General features: G+C 42.5%; 1 protein-coding gene across 1 annotated transcript in view; it reads right to left on the bottom strand.

Moving 5' to 3' along the window:
• The window catches only part of LOC118769627 (disintegrin and metalloproteinase domain-containing protein 33-like), a 92,904-nt gene that overhangs the window by 8,827 nt on the left and 58,352 nt on the right, over positions 1-25,725 (bottom strand). Inside the window, exons 5-17 of the mRNA XM_036516833.1 lie at positions 25,241-25,317; positions 17,812-17,995; positions 16,316-16,381; positions 13,991-14,062; positions 12,141-12,307; positions 11,416-11,500; positions 10,125-10,267; positions 9,330-9,507; positions 5,717-5,806; positions 4,250-4,445; positions 1,988-2,096; positions 1,157-1,361; positions 721-798 (exon numbers count right to left, since the gene is read on the bottom strand). Coding sequence (XP_036372726.1) covers positions 721-798; positions 1,157-1,361; positions 1,988-2,096; positions 4,250-4,445; positions 5,717-5,806; positions 9,330-9,507; positions 10,125-10,267; positions 11,416-11,500; positions 12,141-12,307; positions 13,991-14,062; positions 16,316-16,381; positions 17,812-17,995; positions 25,241-25,317 — 1,650 coding nt within the window. The remainder of the gene's footprint in view (positions 1-720; positions 799-1,156; positions 1,362-1,987; positions 2,097-4,249; positions 4,446-5,716; positions 5,807-9,329; positions 9,508-10,124; positions 10,268-11,415; positions 11,501-12,140; positions 12,308-13,990; positions 14,063-16,315; positions 16,382-17,811; positions 17,996-25,240; positions 25,318-25,725) is intronic.

Genomic DNA, 25,725 nt, shown 5'->3' with positions numbered 1-25,725 from the left:
GTCATTTACAGCCCATAGGGTCAGTGCTCATATATGTATCTACATTGTGTGACACCCACACAGGCATGTACACCTGGAGTGGGCAGGAAAAGCTTATCTCATAGCTAATTCACACAGTTCCTTTCCTACAGATCTCCAGGGGTAAAAAAAATTCTCCTCATTTTTCAAATGAGGCCTTCCACGCTCCAGAACACGTAGGTGGTGGCCTGTATCTCTTGAGCTTGTTTGAAACCTGTTAAATAATCCACTGAAGAAGAAGATGGCTAGGGGCTTCTGACCTATCTGAAAGTGCAGTGATGATATTCCTGGGCCAGCAGAGCATATGTTCCTAGGAAGGGTTTAGTGATGGGATATGGCAGCTTGCCCTGGAAGCTCAGTCAGTTAGAGAAGCATTAATGCCACTGTGTTGTGCAGTGGGACCCCATTGTCTGGTTCTTCACCCATCTCAAAATGTCCTACTGCCGTAGTAGTTCACCAGGAATGCAACACAGGCAGTACACTGATACAGATATAATGGAATTGACAGGAACCTCAATGCTTAACCCATATCTATTTCAACAGAAACACTGGCTAGCTGTCCAGCTGGGTAGGGGAGCAGGCTGTGGAACTTGACTGAGCAGCAGCACAAGGGAACATCCTTCCAATACCAGGGTATACTCTCTACTCACAGAGAACTGGTATTTGCTTTTACAGATTAAGAGAACTGGGTGTGGCTCCTACCCCATGGCCATGGCAACGGGCGATGCAGCTCTCCAGCTCAGCAAATGACGCGTTCTGACACCGGCGATCTCGACAAACCTGGGACACAGAGGGGGTGACTTCTGAGTTAATTTGAGCGCTGACGGTGACCTGTGCTTTCCATCATTACATCACCCTAATCATCTAAGTGAATCCTCTAGAAAAACACACTTGATCAACCCTCAGAATCTGGAGGTCACATGAATTTCCCAGTTATTCTGAGAAAATTAAACTCTGCCTAAAAGCTAAAGAATTAAAGGTCTGCCACTGAACAATGAGGCTCAGCAAAAAACTGAAACTAGAGCTAAAACTCCCCCTTCCCTATGCACACTGGAAGAAGTCCTTCCTCTTATGAAAATTCCCCCAGTCAGTGCAGAGTCAAGGAGTCTCTCTGGAATGGAGCTGTGGAGGTACGTGCCTTCCCTTCACCGCACTTGGTCCCAGTCATGACGAGTCCTGGGTCAGGGAGGTCGCCCTGCCCGTCCTGGGTGGCGTAGACATATGTGCCCCGGCACTTGACCTCCATGCCGTCGGTACGGATGGTGGTGTCAATGGACACGGCGTTGGTGCCCTTGGGCTTCTTGGCAGCACTATGGCACTGGATCTTCCCACACTTGGCATCACTGGCAGAGGCAAAAAGGACCCCAGGGGTCAGACACAGGAGAGTCAAATGAGGGACAAACAGAGGACACCCTCACCCCCACCCTCAACTCCACCGTTCTGAATTTTATTTCTCATGCATTCGATCTACTTACCTGACAAAAAAATACTGAAGGTGATACAGTTCTCTCTAAACAGCAGTGAACAAACATCATACTTTCAAAAATAAATCCACTGTGTTAACTAAAGACAAAGAAATGGGAAACATTTTGGAATTACTTGTCCCTGGGATATTGCCTTCACTTAATTTTACATATCAATAATTTGTGCATTAGTTGCACATTGTAGTAGTTGCACATTGATTTATAACTTGGTGAATTCAAAAAGAAACTTGGTGAATTCAAAAAGGAGCCTGGTGAATTCAAAAAGTAGCTTGGTGAATTCCATTGCCTTTTGCCTTTTCTAGCCCGAGCACAAGGCTATGGCTGCAACCTCATTACATGCATACCCACAATCCCTGTCTCATGTATACTGGCGAGTTAGAGGAGATCTAAGCTTCAGGTGCATTCTGGGACCGGAATGAGAAAGTCTCCCCCCGTGGGGACGGCAGACCCCAGCAGGGCCGAGATCAATCGCTTCTCCACCTCACCTCTTTTCACACTTCATGTAGTTTCCCTGGCCGTCCTTGCCGCAGTTGCCGAAGGCGTTTCCGGCGGCGTTCACGTCCTCAAAGCAGGCATCGTGAGCAGGGCGGGCACCTGCTCGAAGAACAAAGAGGAGATGCACTGTTTCAGATGAAGATCAGAGGAGATGCACTGAGAGGTTCTTTGAGTGGACTGCATATGCCATGTCATATAACCAGAAGGGCATGGGTGTGAAGCCTGGTTGGAACAATGCCAGCGATAGTGGTCTTCAAACTTATTTCTCTATCCAAAAAAGATGAACTTGCCACATGTACACAACTTTTTATATTTTAAAAAGTAAAATAAAAATACCCTTCATAAAAGGTAATGCCAACACATTTTCAAATGATGTGAGCACTCAAAACTAAGTTCACTCGGGCTAAATTGATCTCCTGAGGTGGTCTCAGATTGGTCTCAAACCTGTGAGCAGTTCAATTTGTTCAGTGCAATTTGAACACACTGTTACAGTGGGTTCATCTTCAGGGGAAAGTGCACCATGCAGCGACAGTCTACCTACCCTTTTTCCAACAATATGCATTTCTTGTAGTTCACAGTAAAAATTGTTTCATTTCTGTGCTCTGCAGAGGTAGTGTCATACCAGTATTCCTTTACCACAGCAATGAGTATTGAAAGTATAATTTGGGCGGAAGAAGAAACATGCTTTCGGCCATATGGAATAAGGACCACAGATGTCAAACAGATGTCAAACACATACAGTAAATCAAAACTCAACGCCCGCTGCCATCTTCTCCTACAATCCAACTCCCAAATATCCAAATACCCGAATACCAATGTAACGCTAATGGCAAATAACATGTTTCTTTCTAAATGTGTGATGTGAGTGCAAAAGGAACAAGATGACAAGAATGCTTCAATCAACCAGCAAAGAGAAGTCAAGCTTTCAAGGAGAACTGACTATGGATGCTGAATGAATAATGGAACTGAGTTCCCACTGCTGTTAAACAGGAGGTCATTTCTAAGAGAACTGAGATCAGTTCATTTAAGGAGGACTATGGCCAAAATATTCATAATTACTAGCACATTCTGTTGAGAGGATTTTATCACTGTTGAAAAAAGTATCAAAAATATCTGTATTTGTAAAGAAAATTGAATCATTGTCCAGTGATGTGAGCATTTGTTTTGTTACAAACTAAACTAAACTAAACTACCAATATGCAATAGAAAGCAGGCATCTGCACCATAATTAGCTTATCTGTAAGATCAAAGCTTTAATCCATTCAATCCTGGCAGAAAGGAACTGGAAAATTAAGTTTTGATTTGGCTTTTTATATTTCACCCACTTACGATTCAAATGTTGCTTGAATAATTGCAGAAGTGGGGAATTTAACATTTTAGAGTGAATTGCTCATTTCAAAATTAACAGAGAATTAGCACACACCATGGGAAAACAAAATCTTAATTATAATGCCTTTAGAATGCAAAAACAAAGATAATTATCTGACAAAAGTCAACTCATTTAGCACATTTTGGAGGATTATATAAAAGTTAGATTGTCTAGTAAAGTCCTGTGAGGCACATGACAGTATCAGTAGGAAAACAAATCAGACTATCAGTAATGGTTTTCTCTGGTCATGATTAATCATATCATATGAAGAAAACAGTTGCAACCTGATATATTTTATGGGTACTTTCAGGAGTTTATAAAGGGCAGAGGTACATTTGGCCCTAGCCTTTTCACATTTGGCTGTCTCACAAAAGGGTTAGTATCAGTTCAGCCCTTACAATTTTCAATAAAGTCAAAAAAGACATTTGTGCAGTGGAAACATTATACACTAATCAACTAAAAAAAATGAAATTCATCAACAAATAATGTGTTTGCATGTGTGTGTGTGTGTGGGTGTGTGTGTGCGTGTGTTCCTGGGTGTTTTGGGGGCCTTGAAACACCTTGGATTGTGTTTCCTTTGGGTGAGACTGTTCAGTTTGCCTAGGACACAATGGCTATAGCCCAGCTTTGCATTACATTACATCACATTAAATTCATTTAGCTGACACTTCTACCCACAAAAGAACGTAAGTGTATCCATTCAATTTGATTGAGCAACAGTGTCACACCAGGCTAACAATACTCCCAGACCAGGGAATGTGAGCACTATTCAAGCCCTTCCACAAGTTACATGTGCAACCTGACTAGACAAGCAAAGCCAAGTATACCACCATGCATCAGTCACTAGAGCACTAGGTTTAGACAGTGTGTCTGAGTGGCCTACCGTATCCCCACAGCTGCAAGCACTGCTGCTCATGGGTCAGGCACATGCCGTTGTAGCAGTAGGCGCGGTCGTTATGGCAGGAGGAGCCGTCCAGCAGGTAGACGTTGGAGGGGCAGTAGGGGGAGGCGCCCGTGCAGTACTCCGGCAGGTCACAGGCCCCCGCTGGGCCTCGGCACATGGTCCCCGCCTGCTTCAGCTGAGGAGGGAGTGCAGGGAGAGCGTGCAATTGATCAATCGAATTATCAACCCATTAACCAATCACTGAGGGCGATGTAGTGGGTGGGGGTGGGGCACCGGGCATTCACTGAGTTCTAATCCAGGAAGGGAGTCTGCACTGCCTGAATTGCTCCAGTAAATTAACACCGGCTACTTTACACAAAGAACAGAAGTTATGTGCTTTATAACGGCTCTGAAACCTTGAAAGAGTACAAATGCTAAACAACTAAAGTGTATCTGTAAAAGTGCCCTTTGCAATGGCTTGTCTGGGAAGGTTTTAGTTGCTTGGACCATGAACAACAAAGAGCCATTAGGCAGTAAAGGGAAAACACATCAAGGTCCAGGGTGGAAAGGCCAAGTCTAGCTGTACAGATGAAGAGAAGAAAGTGCAGTGTGTGAAACTGTAAGCTGTGCAGGTCTCCCTGGATCAGGATTTCTGCTAGGTAGATGAATAAGGCAATATAATCAGGGCCCGTCAAAATGAAACAGTGCAAAACACTGCTGTGGAATGACAGTAATGATTACAGATTCAACTAAATGCCATTCAAATCACTGCAGTAATACAAAGTTAATCTTGGAATAGGGGAGTTAGAAACAGCTGTATTTGTTTTTAGTTTCGGCGCTATTCATCAAACTACTCACAGCTCAAATCGAATCTATTATTAGCTAATCAAATACCTCCCATTTAATTAAAATGCTAAATAAGTGAAATATTTCAGTGTTGGCCAATAATAAAAAAGTGTGCTGAGGGAGAGTGCATCAATGCAGACAAACTGTGTTCTGTTCAGAGCTACCTGAGCACCAACAGTCTATAACAGCAAAACTCTATAACAGCAGAGGAGTGCAAAAAAACCATCCAGATGAGGTTTGACCCTGAAAGATGTGAATGTCTCTAATGCCAGGGGGAACTCACAGGAGAATACATCCATCGGACTGCGTCTGTAGGTGGGAGATAAGTGACAGGGATGTGGAGGTGTGTAATGTAATGAGGAGATCAGCGAGGTTAAAAAAATCTTGCAGCAAAAAAAAAATGTTATTCAACGACCGGAGGACTTTGCTGAGGACGGGTAATCACTGGCTGAAATTAGTGGGTTACTGATGAGGCAATCTGTCGAAAGCATTCAGCTCTTGTTGAAGGTGGGCTTTTCCAGCCGTTTCCAGTCTGGCGTCTGTGGAGAATGCAACCTCTTCCCCGCGGGGAGCGAGGCTGGCGTGGTGCGGGGGGGTGTGTGCGGCCGGGGATGGGGGTACCTTGCATCCTTCACAGCAGACCCCGTGGGCGCACTGTGCCTCCGCCTTCAGGGTGCAGTTGTTGGCATTACAGCAGGCATTAGTGCACTCCTGTCAGAAGACAAGACCTAGCGTTACAGCGTCACAGATAGTCACACACACACACACACACACACAAACACACACACACACACACACACACACACACACACACACACACACACACACACAAGCCAATGTATACCCAAAGATGGGGTCACAGTCTCTGTGTGTCAGAGACCCTGCACCTTGCATTCCGCTCCCAAACTGTGTGGCAAAAGAGAAGCAAAAAAGGCTGAATTCAGCCACATACACAGAGCGAATGATACTGGCAGTTGCCATGGTACTCTTCAACAAGCTGTGGTTTTACACTTATGAGGGGGCTAAAAGCCAATTACCTGCATTTTAAACCACAGGTAGAGACCCAACAGGCAGCGTAAGGAAGAAAGCTTCTTTCCTCTGCATTGGGCTACAACACACTGGCCTGACAGATATTCATACATTACATTTCCTGGGATGTGAAGTGCTTCGGATGGAAAGTTTCCACAATGTACATGTTACACTGAATAGACACCTACAGTGAATTACATGAAAAAAAAACACTCAAGGACACTCCATGTGCTCGGCAATTGTGGGTTTGAAATGATGCCTCTACTCATTTCTACAAGATGTTCAAGTGGGAGAAAATAAATGAGTATTTTTGTCAATCTGTTTGCATCAGTTCAGTCATAATAACTGCACATTGGTTCACTGGATAATTGAGTAATTTATCTGTCAAAGAAAAAAAAAATAAGTCATAACTGTATTGTATTTTATGCATAATTAACTAAAGAAGCACTCACTTTAATTAAAGTGAAAACACAACATTTGCAGTTCCTTTCCACAATTATGAATATGGATAATGTGTTGTATTGTTTTCAAGGTGAGACAAGTTTTTCAAGAGCTCATTATCTGTGAATTAACCATCAAAGCTCCATTCTCTGTGTGAACCAACTTAAATAACATTTAACAGGGACTTCCTCACTGGGTTTGCATCCTAAATCAAGCTGCCCAATAGGCAAAGGAGTACAAAGAAGGTTATGTACATCTTTGGGACACACCTCTCAGCTGGTAACTCAAACCAGGTAGACTAGATTTACACAGTACATGTTATCTTGTAATAACAATAATAATAACACACTAGAGAGGACAATTTTAATTGTCCACCGAACCTTCAGAATTGCAAACCATGCATTGGAGTTTCAAGTTTTGGGTTGAACCCAGCGAATCTTGTAAATGAGCAATGTAGGAATTCTCAGTGCTTTGTGAGTACTTTAACATGTGCGCAGTCTAACTGCCAAAATACTATGTGAATAGAGCCCAGTCCTTAAAACAGCTTTCAGGGTTTACAGTTGTAGCATCCCATAGTCTGGACAAAGAATTGAAGAATGTCAATCAGTTTCCAAAACATGGCCATATCTTAAATGAATTTGTATGAATACCACTATCACACTGTTCACAATCACATCATCACAGAGTATGTCACCGTGTACGTTTTCCTGATTGGTACAGAAAACGCTGACATATGTACGAATGCAGTTCACAAGCTAGGGAAAACACTGGGCTACGGTCCACTTATGACATGACAAAGGCAACAGTATGTGGGCAGCAATCTACATATTCTGACAAATGACTTTGACTGTAATTTCGCAACGTTTTCGCCTGCCAAAGCCATTCACAAGAGTATGCAGAGCTCATTGAGTGCACTGATGTGCCAAAGCAAACAGCACTTGTATGTGCCTGAACGGAGTACAACCGCATTACTTCTTGATCATCTTACAACTTGTTTCTAGGCGTTTCTCTGGCTCCTACCATTATGGGAGCAGTACATTTTTGAAAACATACAGAACCCGTCAAAAGTTTGGACATACTTTTCTTTCTTTATTTTTCACTACTTTCCACATTTTAGAATAATATTAAAGACATGAAAGCTATGAAATAACACAAATGGAATTGTGCAGTGACTAAAAAAGTCTTAAAACAAATCAAAACTATCTTAGATTTTAGATTTTTCAAAATAGGCAAAAAATATTCCTTTGATTAATTTTTTTGGAAAGAAATTCATGCATAGACATCAACTTCACCAATTACATTTGTCTAAGAAACACATTTCAAGCATTTAAGAATTTAGATTAAGTATTTAGATCAAAATGTCTCTGAATGCATGTTTCTCATTATTTTAATCAGGTATGTCCAAACTTTTGCCTGGTGCTGTATCATTCATTCTAAGGTTCTGCTCCAGCACTTGGCCTGGTACACCCTCTCAATCGACTGGCCAGAATTCAAATAGTTTTGACAACTGTGTAAACTATCTTGGTTTATGTGCCGTAGGGTGCTACTGAGAAAAGCTGTGCAAATGGTCCTGTTTCATAGGCTGAGCAGGACAGTTAGGGAGATGTTATTTAAGGCTGTGCCACAGACGGCATGGATATGGACGACTGGCACATATTGTCAAGCTGCGCTGAGACGTGCTGAGACCTGACTGGTGGAATTGCTAAGCAACAGGCGTGTGACATGGGGAAGGTGACTTGTAAACACTGCCTTAATCCCATCGCGTCAGGCACTGTCATTTCAGTGTATTGAAGCCCTTACACAAAGTGCACAGTATTGCACTTTCTGAACAGTTTCGTTTACTTAGCAACACCAATTCTTTGTATGCAACAATGTGGGGATAGGTGGCAAGAGTGGCTGACAAGTCATAGAACAAACTTGCTGTGACAGCACTCTGATACTCAGTTTTTATTTGCAACATGCTCCCACGTATGACACGGTCTCACACAATATCTACATTATGAATGTCCCCGAGAGAAAAGAGGAGGAAACTCCTTGAAACTCAGATTCACACTGTTTTTAAAGTGACATTTTAGATACAATGAGTGAATAACTTATACCTTGCAACACCAATAAATATTTGAATAAGACAGGGCTAAGAGGCCCATCCCTGACTTGGAGTGATTTAAGGCTTTGCCCCTGACTTAAATTGATGGCTTAAAGTGACAGATGAGGGACTCCCAAGTGGCTTCACCATTAAGGGATTTATTCAGAGCACAGGCCGAGCCCTACAGCCCAGAAATGGGTTCCAGTCTGAGCTGGGGCTTTTGCTGACCAGCAGTCCACAGTGGCAGGACACAATTAGCTTCATTCTGTCAGGGCTGGGTGGGATTTGTCAGCCAGGGTCCCCTTATCCCGTCACCGTGGCACCACTTAGCAGCTCGCAAGGGGCCTGGAAGTCACTTGGATGACATCACTGGAGACGCGTCTGTCCTCCAACCAGGGCTGGTTGGACTGCAGCGCACTGTGGGGCTTGCAGCGTAGAAAAATAGCTGCTGGCTGCGTGGGAGTGTTTCAGAGGATTGCATTCGTCACGCCTCAGGGCTTCTGTCCGAGCACAGAGGGTGTTGCGGGAGAGGCGAACCTAATGTTCCACAACTGGTTCCAAAACAGGGTGAAACAGACTAAAAAAAACATATGGAAAATGCTAAAAAAAGCAGCAAACCAGCTCTAGCAGTGAAGGAGGGGTAAGCAGGTGACCCAGCCCGAGCGGCGCCGGCCTCACCTCCGGCTCTCCGCAGTCGCACTCCTCTCCCTCTTCCACGAAGCCGTTCCCGCAGCGCCGGCCCCCCACCAGGTCCTTCATGTTGGGCATGTTGAAGAGGCACATGCCCCCGCCCTTCTGGAAGTAGTTGTCCAGGTCCCTCTTGCTGCAGCGGCTGAAGACGCGCGGGAAGGGGTGCCTGTCGGGAGGAGAGCGTGCACGCTAACGCTAAGCAGAGACACGGTACTTGTAATTTGCCTGACGCGACATGCTTTTTCCCGTCAAGGCTGACGCAATTGCCTAATGGCTGTCAGGAAGTAGGAAATTTAACAGGCGGTTCTGTTTCATACTCTGTGAGGTGTAGTTAACCATCTAGCAATCAAAACCAACATCACTAAACCACCCAGTAAAATTGCTGTGTTTTTAGCAGTCATTCATTCTTTCTCTCTCAAGCAACATAAAAGTATTGATAGCTGCACTAATTTTACATTTACTCCAGAATAAAAACCAAGTAGTGCTATATCTAGAAAATGCATTATTCTTAGAAATATTATTAATAAAAAACATATCTGAAGTCCAGGTAACATACTTCCACTTGAGTGTCTTTAACAATTTGTGTCTCTCCTTCTATTCAAATCTGTGTAATGTCATATTGTATTATAGCCCAGTACTGGCATGGCTTGGCTTGTCACAGTTCCATCAATGGAGGGGAGATGTTACAGCTGTGCCATGTGCCATGTTACAGTTGCCATGCAACACATCTCCAACCCGCAGCAATGCAGACAGTGCATCAGAGGCCCTTGGTCTTTCACTTACCCGGTGGCGGCAGCCATCACACAGCCCCCCTGCTCGGGCGTGGCCTCCACGCAGCAGCCCTCGTTGTCGTGGCTCATGCCGAAGTTGTGGCCTATCTCATGGGCCATGGTGGCCGCCGCCCCGATGGGCAACTCCGAGTGGTCCTGAGAGAGTGAGTGAGTGAGTCAATCAGTCAGTCAGTCAATGAATGAGTGAGTGAGTGAGTTAGTCAGTTAATCAGTGAATGAGTGAGTGAATCAGTCAGTGAGTGAGGGGGTGAGTGAGCGAGTGAGTTCATGAGCAGGTGAGTGACAGAAAGCCAGCAAAAGCAAAATCAAGTCAATGCTATTAAAGTCAAACTCATAATCATCAATCAGTAGAGAAATCTATATGCTAAGCAGGCTTATGGTACAGGGTTTGAGTGAGTCATAGCCTTTACTTAAATATAATTCATCACTTCCACAAGAAGATTCTGAACCACCACGTACCTATGTCTATGTTACATGCATTACAATCAGTCACAGGGAACACAGAAAGTGAACAGAGGTTTTGATAAATGTATTTGCACTACCTCTATTAGCCATTGTACTCAAAAATGCTGATATTCATCAGTCTCATGATTGCTTTAGCAACTTTACTACAATCACCGCATAATCACTAACATATCCATTAGCATTATTTTCCAACTTCAAAATGTTCCAGTGGAAGCTGGCATTATTGTTCTTAATGTATTCAATCCCAGGACATATTTTTTCACAAATGGACATTACTACATATTTAATGAGCCAGCTTCTCCTGTATAAATCACATATGTCAATATGGACTGTATAACCCCAGGTAACTTAAGATAACGCCAGCATTTAATGGCTAACTAAGTGAGTTTGGTATTAGCAAGTTCTTCCGGATGGCTACAGTGGTGAGTGTACTGTGCTGAGGGTACCTTACTCTGTGTTTGGTGGCTCGAGCTGTAATCATAAGGCTGTCGGTTTTGATAGTGACAATAATGATGATTTATCATTGATTGAAGCCTGTGGACCTTGTGTGTCTGAGGGCAACGTTTCCTGGTCGCAGCTGACAGGACATCATTTATTGCCTGTACCTTCAGTCACTTGGAGCAACCCTTTAAGTTCTCCTGGGAGGCCCTGCCTATTTGTATTCTGGAAGTCTTTTACCGCCGTGGAGGGAGAGCTAATGGAGGCCATTAGGAGATAATCAAACAGCAACAAGGTATCGACCTGGCCGGCCCCTCTGCTCCGATCTGCTCGCGTTGTTTGCTGTGGTAATTAGGAGCCGCGCGCACGGCGATACGTACCACGTTGATGCCTCCTGAGTTCTCATGACTGCACATGCCCTCCAGGGGCGCCATGCCAATGGTGGTGCCCTTGAATATCACCCCCCTGCAATACAAACAGCACAGGGCATTAACTCACTCTCCACCCTCACACAGGGTCTCACTCACAGGGTCTCACTCACAGAGCTTCATTCTCCATCCTTACACAAGTCCTCACAGGGCCTTTCTTCTCACCCTCACTGATATCCATCAGCTTGCAGTGGGGGCACCTCCTCCCTCTAGGTGCTTTTAATTTGGGCACAGTCTGTGCAACTGTCATTTAGATCACTGGGGGGAAGGATTATAAAGAGCTGACAATTGAAAAAGGAGCACCCTCAGATGCAAGTGTGAAGTGCTCTAATCTTTCAGTTGGGCTGTCAACTGTTCGTTGTCAGTCGAGCTGCCATATGTTTGCAAACTCACTGAAGCGTGCTGGGCAAAACACACAGATTATCTTGCCAGAGAAAATTAGTGGCATGAATCTTCCTGTAATCAACACTGATGTGACTATAGGTAGAGTCTTGTCTTTACTGCCTAAAAAGGCATAATCCTGTTTTTGACCAGATACAGACTAGACTAGGTCTATCTATCTATTTATCTCTATCAATACATACTCAGCAAATATATGTATAAACACATGTATGGGCTCTAGTTAGAGCGCCCCCAAAGTACTGATCCAAAGTCAGTACTAGTGTCCTGATACTCACGTGAGTAGCTGGGCATTGTCATGCCTTTTGCGAGACTTAAGCTTCTGTCGCCACTGCAAGAAGGACCAGAGTGTGGCGTTGGGCTCCTCACTCACGATGCACTGGTCCCGCTCTGTCCACACTTCCAGTCCAATCAGCGGCACGCGGATGTTCAGGGCCCTGTAGAACTGGATCAGCGAAGCAAGACTCTTTTCACGACTGATCTACATAGTCTTCATTTGATAATGGAGAACATACACTATGTCTGTGCTTATAATAATAATAATAATAATAACAGATAAACAATCAATTACTTTTCAGCGTAATCTAGTTAATGATGTATAGTAGTATACTTGGCTTCCCTTGTCTAGTCAGGTTGCACAAGTTAACTTGTGGTAGGGCTTGAATAGTGTTATGCTCACACTCACTGGTCTGGGAGTGTTGTTAGTCTGGTCTGACACTGTTGTGCATTCACCTTGAATGGATACACCTTTGTTCTCTTGTGCTGGAAGTCACTCTGGATAAGAACCTCTGCTAAATATATGTAATATAATGTAAAATAATGAATGATGAAAGTCTTTGGGACAAAAAATTCAAACCCTGACTTTACATTTGCAGAGTCATTTGTCCGAGTCATTTGTAAATGTGTTGTGGACTTAAATTACTTATTACAAAGACCACTGTGCTGAACAGCATAACAACTAACCTAATGGGAGTAAAATTCACTTTGTCTGGCGACACTCAGCTCCAGCATTTTGGTGTTTTCATTGGCCTGACTTTCTCTTTAACTTACCTGTTCCTCACACTCTGGCTAGCACAGGACAGATGGAGCACAAAATTTAAAATGTACCTTACTGCTGTTCTGACAGTCTAATTCTGCAATGATGGATAATTCAGCAGAGGAAATATGTGCTCACATTATTAAACCCAGCAGATGGAGAATTTACACACTGCTTCCTGTATGTAAATAACATTCAGTTTTATTTGTATCAGATAGCAAAGAACAGAGCAATAACGGTGATGACATCACCAACAAGACAGAAAAGTGGACATTACCTTCCCACATTTTGAAATGCACTAATGTGACACACTCAAAACTCAAACATCCTTTAGTCCACAGTGATGCACCACGCTTCACCTTCTGAATTGGAGAAAGTGACACAGGTCTGGACACTTCAGTGAGAAAGGGACCAGCTGGTCAAATGCTCAGGAAAGCCCTCTAGTGTTACACAGAATGAACTTTACCCACTAAATCTGATGTTAATGGGGCTTTAAGTTCCTTATAAATAAGGGACTATAACACCCTATCAAGTCACTGACAGAACTTGTGCAAGACATTACTTGCACTGCCTAGTCTGTTAACAATATTTACTGAAAGAGAAAAACTTGCAATAATGAATCCGTGTAAGTTTCTACGCCTACAAGCTGCTCTCGTTGGATCAAGACCATTATTATAACAATAATTATTATTATTATATACTACCACTTGCTCTTTGTGTTATGTGATTATGTACAACAATATGCTGGGGGTAAGAGTCAGTCAAACTGGCTAAGTCTGAAGCTATCTACATTATCAGTCTTGTCATTAGCTGTATATATTAACTGCAGAAATGAATTTCTGGTCTACAAATTTAATGCCAATGCACCTTTTTTCCCCACATCATGCATCTTCAAGAGACCTAGACTGAATGCAAGACCCAACTAATCCCAGCATTGCATAACAGACAATTCCTTTTAAACAGAAAAATGCTTCCAATTAAATTTGCAACAATAGCTGAAGAAGCCCTCTTCGTCCTTGGGACACAAAAAAAGGCATAACACAAATATACAATAAAGCTGAGGAGCCCAAATTGAGCCGGATTCAGCCTTACCTTATCAACGTAATTGGCAATCTCCATGATCCTCTGTTTTGTTTTTCCAAGGTCGCTGTTTTGTCTTCTGTACTGAATTAAAACAAGATGAGGAGGTTCACAGCGCCTTCCACCATTAAGGGAACATAAATTGAAGACCTAAAATAGCAGCTCTCAGAAAACAAATTAAGGCGCTTCGTGAAAAATGACACTTGGCCTTGAAAAAAAAAACACACACACAGACACAATAGCTATTCATAATGATGGTGTATCAGCCAATGATTCAGGGATGATTTCTGGAAAACAAGACTCCACTTCAGTTAGCCATCAAAGATTCATTTTCTCAGGAGAAGACTTCTCTCGGAAATGAACACTGGGAACTAAGACTGTGCCCAAATTCAAAACCTTTACACACCAACTGAGGGCAAATGACATCTATCAACCCAAGGGTGGCTTTTTTCCTGTCAAAGTCCTATTTGTTCCGTTCATGAAAAATAGCCTCCTATTAAGCAAAGGGCTGCAATTCTGTGATTTGCAAGCTGTTCAAAGTTTCAAATCATTCTGGCTGTGGCCCAAAGTAACCATAATTCTAGGAACATTAAAGTGCCTCGGAAAAAGGGTGAGCTGTGTTCATTTTGATGTTCGTGTTCATTTTGATGTGGATCTTCTAATGAAATTTAATGAAATTTAATGAATTCCATTACGTCTATGCATCCATTTCTGTTATGAAAAACAGAATTGACCATGACTGAAGAGAACCTGATAACAATTTTGGGTCTGTACACCGTAGACCTTGTACACTGACCATAAAAATGGCATGATAGCGCCATGACTAAGTGAGGAAGGATTCATTTTTACACAACAGACCCAGGTCTCCTCATTGGCTGCTTTCTTGGATCCTTACATTACAGTACTGCTCATACACAGCCCAAAGCCCTGCTGTCATATCCTCTTGGTCAGCAGCCGTCCATTTTTTTTTTTATCTTATCAAGCGTTGTGTTCACAAGGCCACATTTTATGAATATCACGATTTGCCTGTTTAGATCAGCTTGAGCAGACTGTCGGTTTAATTATCTGGGAGACGAATGAGGAGAGTGTGAAGTGGTGACATCCTGGACATCACTGCGACACTGCCACAACCTCAGCGGCGTTAAAGAAACGCAGTGCGAACATTATTAGAACACATGTCCAGCCGTGGAACACAAGGACGGCGTGCTGCTCTTGTTATTCATTCTCTGTACCCACACTGACCCCGTGGCCAGGCACAATCTAACCATCATTTGCTATTCTCCCCTCCCACACAGCAATTTGTTTCTTATAGTGAGATGGGGGCAGAAGGAGCATACCCATTTTCCAGTGCATACCCTGTAATTCTCCTGAGCACCAGGTGCACCTTCAGCCCAGCTCCCCCCCAGCTACCGAGAGATCGCCACGAAGAGCATCATCCCTGAATTACTGGACCACTCTGCATCACTGCACAGGAAACCGTGGCCTCCGTTGGAGAAGAAGACCCCAGGATCACTCGCTAAGCCACAGCTAGATGACCTGTAGCCTGCTAAATCCCACTGATGGCCATCCCTCCAGCTGCTCAACAGCGTCTTTATTTACGTAGTGAACCGACAGACATTCATCTACCAGCCTTCATCTGTTTCTGTTTCATTGTTTCTATTCTACTGCTTTACAGGAGTGCTCTACACCACATTTCCCTGGGGTCAGGGGAATCAGTTCTCATTTTTTTCTCTCTGTGTTTTCTCGGTTTTCAATTCTGTCATAAAAATGCACTGTGTCCAGCACTTTGTGAAAATAGAATTGTACAAATGCTCTGTAATAAATATGTTTTGATTGCCTGATTAATGCGAGAACACTTGACACAATGGTGAATATCCTGGATCCTTCCTTCATCATTGAGGCTGAGGGGGGGAAGAGGCATTATGTAAAACTGTGCCCATTGCACACAGTCGTGCTCTCCCTTTATGAGCTCATAGCCCATTTATGAGCTGAACAGGAATGGCAACGGACAAATAATACCCAACCTGTTATCACAGTTAAAATGTCAAAAAAATATTGGAGGGAACAAAAGGTTATTGCCTATACAAAGCAGGTAAGGCCACCCCACCCCAGTGAAGGCAGTTTGACCTGCTATATGCGGGCACTAGCCCTTTCTTCTTTCTGTTCATTAGACTTTTTAATGCTCTCCACTTCAGATATGTCAGTACAATCAAGGATTTTAAAAATTTTTTTACAACCAACTTTCAAGAGTGCCTGCTATGAGATCTTTTACATTTCTGTTTGAATTTATAAATGTCAAGCCTTCCCTTGTCTTTACTGAAGAGATCATTTGCTTACCAGCATACTGTCAGCCACAATATAAAGCTCCATGTACTTGGTGGTGCCCCAGGCGTTTCTTCTCACCTGCAATGATGGATAGCGACAGGGCCTGAATCAGCTGTCTCTTCACGGCCAAGCACACTGTCACATCAAACTACAGCTCCCTGAGTACGGCTTTCTGTGGTTTATTTTTTTCTCATTACTACTATTATAATATAATTTAACTGGCTCGTTTGTCCAAGCCACCCTCGTTTGTCAACTGGCTGAGAGTATTCAGCCTGACAGATTTAATATTGCATAGCATAATAAAGAAATCTTCATTCGTATTCATTTTCTATACATCATTACAGAAATAATGACATAAAAATATAAAACATAACACAACGTATGATTTAAAATCGGGGAGGAAGCCAATATTAAATAAAGTGTTCTTGAAGTAACAACGCGTTTACTCTTTGAAAGGAATACACATTAGTTGTCCTGCTCGAGAAGTAAATCACTTCCATCATTCCCTATTTGAAGCTCAAAGAAGAGCAAATTCAAGCGAAACTACAAAGTCAAGCTCATCACTGTGAAAGGCAACTAAACTGTCGGCAGTCTGAGAGCAGACAGAGGTGGTGGTGGGAGGGTGGTGAGGGATGTGTATGACCCCACGGTAGTGTTTGTAACCATATAAACCAGCCATTCCCCGCTGTTCATTTGAGGGAGTGGGAAAACATTTTTGTCTGGATGCAAGTCTGGTCAGCACCTTGGACCCCAACCGGATGAGAGTGCCCGAGTGTCCTCAAGGCCAAAAAAAAGAAAAATCGTCTAGACAGAGATACCATGGGGTGAACCGTTTGAGCTCTGACCAGCAGCAGAAACTGTGTCAGTGACTTAGTGCTCTCAGCTGAACTCACAAAAACAGCCCTCTTTCTGCATTTAACTCTCATTTAATGGCTCTGAGCTTGATTAATTGAAAGGAAATGGACATACTGTCCCTAGCTATTAAGAGGGATGAATGGCCAAAGCAATGTGAAATGTCCTGTCTATGTGTTAAAGGGAGAATATGTATAAAAAGCTTTGCAATATGTTGGATATTATTTTGATGTATGCAACAGGCTTATTTGCTCTCTGGAACAAAAATGCATGGTTTTGTTCAATGAGGATGAAGACCAAATATAAATATAATTATAAAGCTGTCAGTCTGGGCTCAACTAAAACTATGAATCGTCACCAGATAACTAGTTAATATAAATACTTAAAAAGGTTGAAAACAGCAGTACTAATCTGCCTCTTCCAATCCAACTCCACAGATTCCAGTCTTAAAAGGGAAATGATTTTGAAAGATATAATGAAAAAATCCACATCCAGCTCAACCTGTGATGACTAAATTCCTTTCACAGATTCCACTACTGGGTGATGCACATGCCATAGATTTTTTTACCATACACACATTTTTCTTGGATTTGAACACACAGGTCCCTATTCCCTACGCCCACACTACTGCCACCATAGGGTTTCATTGCCCTCACCCTTTGATGCAAAGGTTTAAGGAGGCTGGAGATGACGCCACTGTGTCCAATCTGATGCCCGTGTCCGCATGTACCCCCTCTGGTTGGCAGGTGCTCTGTGCGATAGATCACGTGATGAGGAGAGTCCCGCCCTCCAGCTGGTTCCAGGTAGTAGCTGTCATTCACGTTCAAGACAATCAGGCCCCTGCGTCATAAGAAAAGGCATTGAGGTCAAAGAACCAAAGAGGCAGTTTAATTTTTTTTTTTTAATTACACAGACCACATCAGAGGACTGCTCCCAATAAGAAAAGGATTTATTTATGGCCTGCACACAGCCCTCAGAAAATCATTACCCTTTAATGCAGCAACTGTCAGCAGATATTGACAATTAGGAGAAAAGCATCCATCGCTGGGTTGCCATGGCAGTGAAGTGCCAGGTCCCAAACGCAGATGCCAACAACAACCATGCAGTTGGAGAGCACACAAATAGCGTACAGAGACAGCACAAGCATATAAAAACAGTTTCACAAAAACTGTGTCCATGGACAACTTTTTTTCAACACAAAATAAGGCACCAGGCTTATTTCCATTGAGAATAACAAATTTATAGATTTATAGCTATAATTACAGTAGATATATAATATTGTGCATTTCTTCCTGTTAGTTTTAAGGCTTGTGTTGGAAATTCTTGGCCTAACGATGGCTTCACACTGTTCTTTGACACTAGATTGCCAGGGGATGTAATTGAGGACCCCTGGACTGCATTTATTATATACAAAGATAAAATGTGAACTCATAATAAAGAAAAAGAAGTAGTGCACATTATGGCACTTTCAGTCTCCGACACCTGGTGTGCCTTTTCTCCTCTTCTGAAACCACCCTGTAATTATCTCATGTAAAATAGCCTGATACAATCAAGGTAATGCTTTCTTTTGACCATAAGCAGGCGGTGCTGGAGGAGCCCAGCTTCATAGAGCCCATCTGTAAATTGCCAAATGTCCCACAGGCCACTTCTGACGCAGAACTGCCCGGCAGCACCCCACCGTCTGGTGCCGGTATAAAATACGGAGGCAAAGCAGAGCCCTCTTCCATCAGGATTAGTCAGGAATGAATCTGGCCTCGACAGCCCAATCACAGAGCAGAGGCTCGCTGGAAAGAATTCTAACGACCTCTGCTTTCACCGCGCGGACTTCGCAGGGCTGGTAATTGGCCGTGGATGGTCATGCCTCTGCTTAACCATTCTGTAATTGTAGGAGCAGACCTTGTAATCAGGCTCGGTACATCCCTCATCATTGAAAACAGACGTTCAGCGATGGGGAAAAACATTTTTGCTGATGCACACACACACAATTGCAGGAACCATTATGACAGGATAATTATACCATAGGTCCATTACCGCAGGAATTTCAATGGTGCTACCTGAAATCTACACAGACCATGAAAAAGCTATCCGCCCGCCCACTCCTCAATAAACACTTTACCGAGTATAGTCGAAAATACTGGGAACATACACTGTTTGTACTCAAAACAACCTGTTATCATATATCACATTGCAGTGGAAAATGTGTCTATATTGTCTATTATTAGTGAGCAAGCAAAGATATCCACTCTTATATCCAGTTTTTATTATTAAATTAATACACGTGAAATAAAAGCAGAAAGACCGGAACTATGTCACACTTCACATCCTTCCATCAAAAGGATATCAAGGTCACTTGTGAAAGTAAAATAAAAAACATCTAAATAAAATGCATAGTAAAAAGAACTGAATCCCTAGTGTTTTTGTTTTGTGCAGGAAATCTTAGCCTTCTTAGCCTTCACTACTTCAGATATTCTGCACAGCAGATAGATGGTGATTTTTTTTTTATATAAAATCCTGGCAGGAGACAAGCTGAGATCCCTGAGTCGAATCTGATTAGTATTGATTACAATGGTGTTTGTGTGGGATAAAAACACAACTGGATTCTACCGCAGCAGCACTGATTCCAAAGGCAACCTCGGTATCTGACCTCTTCAAGCCAAATAACCAGAGAACACAGAGAATAAGATGAGGCACAGTCTTGGATCAGAGAACGGAGGTCTATAGCAATTAAGCTCTAAGGGAAACATGTCACCTCTTTCTGCTGAGTAAAATGACAAACTGACATAAATGAAGACAAAATGGTGGTTAGGACGTTCCGAAACGTCTCAGCATGAGGTGTGTTTTCAGGCACACAGAGTGGAGAGACATTTACTCGCTTATTTTTGAATGAGGTATCAAAACAAGCAATTATTCAGACACATGCCTGGGTGAACACATCTCACATTATATCCCACAGCAAGGCAATCCATCGTAAATCAATAGAAATGCCTTGTATGTCTCTATAATAGCCTCATCTACTGGCAAAGCACGGCAAAGCATGAAGACAAGTGGGCCTGTGAGAAGAACATCAGATACATGGTGGTCTAGATGAGAGAGGGGACAGGTAGAACTTAAATCAGGGGATCTAAATAAGAGAAGGTTCAGGTGCGACATAAGTGATGGGTGTGGTGGAACATAAGCCAAGCAACCTGGGTGAGTAAGTAAAACTCTCTGGTAAGTAAATAATTATGTTAAAATCCTGATCCAACATGGCTGGCCCAAGCAATTCTACCTTTGAATGAGATGTATGATCCATTCAATCTGTACGTATGAATCCCTCTTCTATGTTTCTCTGTATACATACCACGGCTTGACACATTAAAAACAAAAAAAAACAGCTGGGCTGCCACCTCAGACTGAATTACATCAGAAGCTTAGCCTGAATTCACATGTCCCAGAAAAAAAGAGGCTCTGATTGTAATGTCAGGTATGCATTTTTCCCCTGGGCATTAGTCCTAACTTCATAAGTCATTTTCAGACAATCAAATACAAATAGAACACGACTGATCCTGTGATCCTATGTATATATATTGCCCCACCTTTCCTCAACATTTTCTTTTCTCTACATATTCTTGCATTCAAATTCCAGAATGCAGTCAGGTGTTAAGAGCTTATGCAGCCTACAGACAAGCCATCTTACAGTGTGGGCCTGTTCATAGGCATCCCCACCAGATGACATGAGAGAGTTTATTGCATGAAGATATGTAATATGTCTTTCCATCACGACACTAAAATTATTTTTTTTCTTGATGAACCGTGGCAGTTTGTTGAGTTTATTTGGTTAGCTTTATGAAATATTGCCTTTACTCTCCTTTTTTCCTTCTCTCAATTCAGCTCTAGTACAATACACATAATCAGGAGACTAACCTCACTTTAATTAAGGTCACCAGTTCAGTGGCCCTGTAGTTAATCTCTTACTACTGTATGAAACCGCAGCCCTGAAGAGCCACGCTGTTTTCATAACATTCGCACTGTTAGAACTAAGGAAGGAAGGTCAATTGGTTCATTCAAGGCAATACTTTGTTAAAATAGGAGCTTGGGTACTTGTCTAGAAAATTTGGCCTTCTGGGACGAGGTTTGATTAGCTGTTGAGCTTCTGTTCTGACCTTAGAAGATTGTTGGTCCAATCCCTCACAGAGTGTAACCGAAGGTTCTGACACTGTGACGGAAATTGAGGCATGACTGAAGCTCATAATCGGTGGAGCTTCACTATCTTGCTCTGTCAACTGCTGACTTTTGTGAACCAATCAATTCATTGCTGTGCAATGACGGCTTCAACCGGAAGCAAATAATGGCTCCACCCATTTGACGGTATACAAAGCTTCAATCGGTAGTGCCCCTGCTCTCTCTGCGTGGCACTCCAGAGGGTGGGTGCACTAAAAGAGCTGCATTGTAGGTAACGGCCCTGTTACAGCCTGACATTACAGACTAGAGGATGCATTTACGCAGCAAGATGCATCATGCTACAGGAAACCAGGATAAGCTTTGACCCTATGAGACACCTCCGCTCCCACACGGGTTCTGTTATTGAAGTTGCTACCTGTCTGACATCAGCCAACGTCTGTATTGTATAAACGTAACTGCAATTATTCACCTCTATTTTCCTGTCCTGTCTGCACATTAGTTCTCATTACTATACAGATTCGCTGTGACTAAGCAACACTATGAACGGACAATGCCGTGCCATACTGTGAAGTGCTCCTGAAAGCTGCCTTTATGTCCTGTTAATCGATGTTCTGTCCTTCACCCAACAAGGCAGCTTTATAGAATTAACCCGGGGCGTACAATGTAGCATCGCTCTCTTCGCCGTGCCTTCCGGGGAGGGTGAAGTGAACTGGAGTGGTCAAGGCACTGCCCACTTTTCAAGATGGCGGTGATCGATGGAGCTGAGGTGACGATCTGGATTGGTGAATCGATTAGATGTCTGTCCTCTCTCAGGGGGGATCGCAAACTCGGCCCTGCTGCTGAGGGGCCACGACAGCTACCTTTTCTCACAAGTCAGTCATTCACTGCAATATGTGTGCACTCAACAGTCTACAACACTACAGGAACTATATGAGCATGTTTTATGTAGGACTGTAATAGCAGACTGAAGTTTGCAGTGCCTTTGTACGGCTCAGCAGAAGGAAGCGGTGGAGTAGGTACTGTGTCTCTTGGCTCAGCACTTGCCAGAGTTAAAAGTGCACGCAAAAGACAAATACGACACTTAAGAAACAAAAGGCCTACCGTTATTAAAGAAAAAAACCCCCAAGACGTATCATAAAAAGTTTTATTTACTGAGATTTGCTGAGTGGGCTGTTTGATTGGTTATTAACTAAAGTTGGATTGAGTTTAAAATCTGTGACTGAACTCAAGTAATGAAAAATGTCTACATTTTCAAACATAAATTTTTCATTTCAATAAAGCTGTCTGACAGCATCTTGGCCACTCCGTCTGTGCATCAAGGGAGGGAGATGAACTTCATGGTGCTTCACATGCCTCTGTACGGGCCTATTGCTTTTTTATGGTCAGGAAAATTTAAAGCCCTTTAAACGCAAGCTACTGCCCCAGCACATGTTTAAAAGCTAATTAGTTCATGACATGACAACTGCAAAACCACACTTCCATAATGTCTCGCCAATTAAACAAGAAAATCCAATAAAATCACCCTGGATTCCGGGAAGCAGTGAGTTGCCTACCTTGAGGGCAGACCATCACTGTGTACATCAAGCCACAACAATAAATTACCTGTAGACAATTTTGCTCTCCGTGTTGGAGTTCTGTTTCCATGACGGCATTTCCTTTCAATGGTGGGGTGGGGGGCAATGAAACAGTGGGTGCCGACTCAGGAAACTGGTGTGGGTTAAAAATGCACTCATGTTTCATAGAAAAATGACTTTTTGAGAAATGGTCCCTGAGGGTAATGTTTGAGACTATATTTGGATCTGCCTCACATGGGTCCTGTTAAGTTTAAACTGACACACCAAACATTCATCAGAAGTGATCTATAGCAGTCTTAAATGTGATAGACAGTGTCTGCTTCAAAGGGGCCTTGTATCTAGCTCAGGTCTGAGATAAGGCCTTTCAGAGCTTTTATTCCCATGTGGCTTGCTGTTGGATCCAAGATACATGAGCAACATACCAACTTTAAAATAAACAGCAAAAGGAAAATATTAGGCAGGGTTTTGTTTGCTAAAAAAATGTTTTAAAAAATTTAAGAGAGATGCCACTTGGTTTGGACTAACTGTCCATATTGTTTGAGAGTTTCAGAGGTGACCAGGTTCCATTCACAATACTGACCCCACCACCTTCGGTGCTCAAATGTAAGACTGTAATGGAAGACACAGAGAGAAAAGAGATTGCTTTCCAATGAGGCCTTTTGCCAAACACTGGAGTGATTGGACCACTTTTTATTGCAGTGTTCCTTACAAATTGAGCGGTGACATTTTGGTGGGACAGGAAGCTGCTCTGTGACTATTAGACCCCTTTTCCAGAAGCCTTGTCTCAGGAGCAGCAAGCGACAGTGCCATTTCTCCCTCAATCTCTCCTGTAATTTGGTAAATGTTCGAACTCAGAGACCTTCTCTCAGGTTTCACATCTGCTCACACAATCAGGGCACTCCCCCGGGCCAAGTTCTCCAGTATCCACTTATTATTCTGAGTTTCACAACCAAATTTTCTACACAGACTGAAGTAAAAAAATTCGAATACAGATGTATTTGCTTGCACGCTCCACTCTCGCTTGCTGACCCGACAACCCGAGAGAGGCTGAACGGCAGACACCTTGTGAACAGAGCAGAGCTATAATAACCACCATGTAATTCTGAACTGTGTTAATATAATGCACACTTTCATGCCAAGTGGCGACATCTTCAAATCTCATGATAAACATTATTTTTTAAAGCACCAATTTGCAGAGGAGTGTAGCAGTGGTGTACCATGGGACACTCAAAAGGCCAGTCTGATATTGGTACAGATAGAGGAATACACCTAAAACTTGTAAGACATCAGTTTATTACTTCTCAAATGGATCACAGCACTTATTACTGCAAATGTTACCTACAGCATTTACTGTGTCAAATAGCATAAGGTGTATCCAAGCACAAAAACATAACAAAAGAGCCAAAGAGTGAACATCCAGCACTGTGACTTCATGGAGAGACATTTTGACACCTTATGCTGTTTGACTTTTGGTGAGAGCAACAAACAACATATGTAATCACATATGGTTGCGTATTATGTTTACTGCATATTCCTTATTGCACCATATGTAATGAGAAATGCTGTGCCACATTTGAACAAAACTTTGTTACAAGTTTCTCCTATCTGTTCTTCACTAAAGAGTATCACTGAAGAGCACAACTTTAATAGAGAGTATCCATTTGGTGATGTACTATGGACAGAAAAACAACTACTGTGGTGATTCCACAAATTCCATGCATTTGTTTAATATATTGCACTTGAAAGGCCTACCAAGATGAAACGTGTAAATAACAGGTATGCTTACATATTTTGACAATGACACTTATTTTCAAATAAAACAAAGTTGTTGCATTGCTTTATTTAGTAATGTAGTAATTGATTTATAATTGTATTGCTGGTTTAGTCTAATGTGCTTGTTGTTAATTGTGCAGTTGATACATCTGATGTTTAAGCTGATGTTTTTAAGATTTTTAAAGAGTGTGAAAAAAATACCAAATGCACTAATTATAGAAATAAATACAATGACTGCATTTAAATTATATGAAAACATAAAAAAACAATCCTTTAACTTTAGTAACAGGGACGCTATCATCAGAACAAGCTGTGGGTTTGTTATTCGCCATTTACGGCTTTAAAGACTGACAGCTCTTCAGTAATTTGCTTTTATTAATATTAATAAGTGATAATTGCACAATTAATCTTAATTTCAACTCACCGAGGAAGCGCTAAACATTTATCATTCCCTAATTGATGCACTACATCAACATAAGGAGAATGAACATTCATGTGCGATGGATCAAGACAATTTACCACGCAAATTTGTCAATAGACCTCATGAATGAGTCAATGCCTCAGTCACCTGACTCACCTGATTCCAGAACAGGTGCTGAGGGCGACCCAGGAGTTGGCATGTCCACTCACATAGCCATGGTAGAAACAGTGATCCTGGGGGCAGAGGGAGTTGAAGGAGACAGAGAGGGAGGGAGCGAAGAAGAGGTTTCACATCTTAAACAGACATTAACAGACAAGTTACATTATGTATGATACCGAAATCATTTTCCTCCATGGGCACCCCGCTTACAGATACAGCTGACTACTGCAAATGTAGGCCTTGCTGGTAAAAGTCCTTGGAGGGAAGCAATTTCATCGACGGACAATTTTGTTTTACCCCACTCACCAGATACCACTAATCTGTGTTTCCACCTAATGTCAGCACTTGCAACCTTCTTCAATGTAGAACAATCAATCTGATCTGTTCCCAAACCATCAGTGTGGCTGAATCCAGTGCTCTAGTTTGTGAGAGGAAAGTGACAGGTGACTCACCCACATTTAGTTTAATAATGTCTAGTCTAT

The sequence above is a fragment of the Megalops cyprinoides genome, chromosome 22 (assembly GCF_013368585.1).
Source record: "Megalops cyprinoides isolate fMegCyp1 chromosome 22, fMegCyp1.pri, whole genome shotgun sequence".
In the NCBI taxonomy this organism is placed as follows: domain Eukaryota; kingdom Metazoa; phylum Chordata; class Actinopteri; order Elopiformes; family Megalopidae; genus Megalops; species Megalops cyprinoides.
Note: the sequence above shows the minus strand (reverse complement) of the source record. Positions and strands in the feature narration are given on the sequence as shown.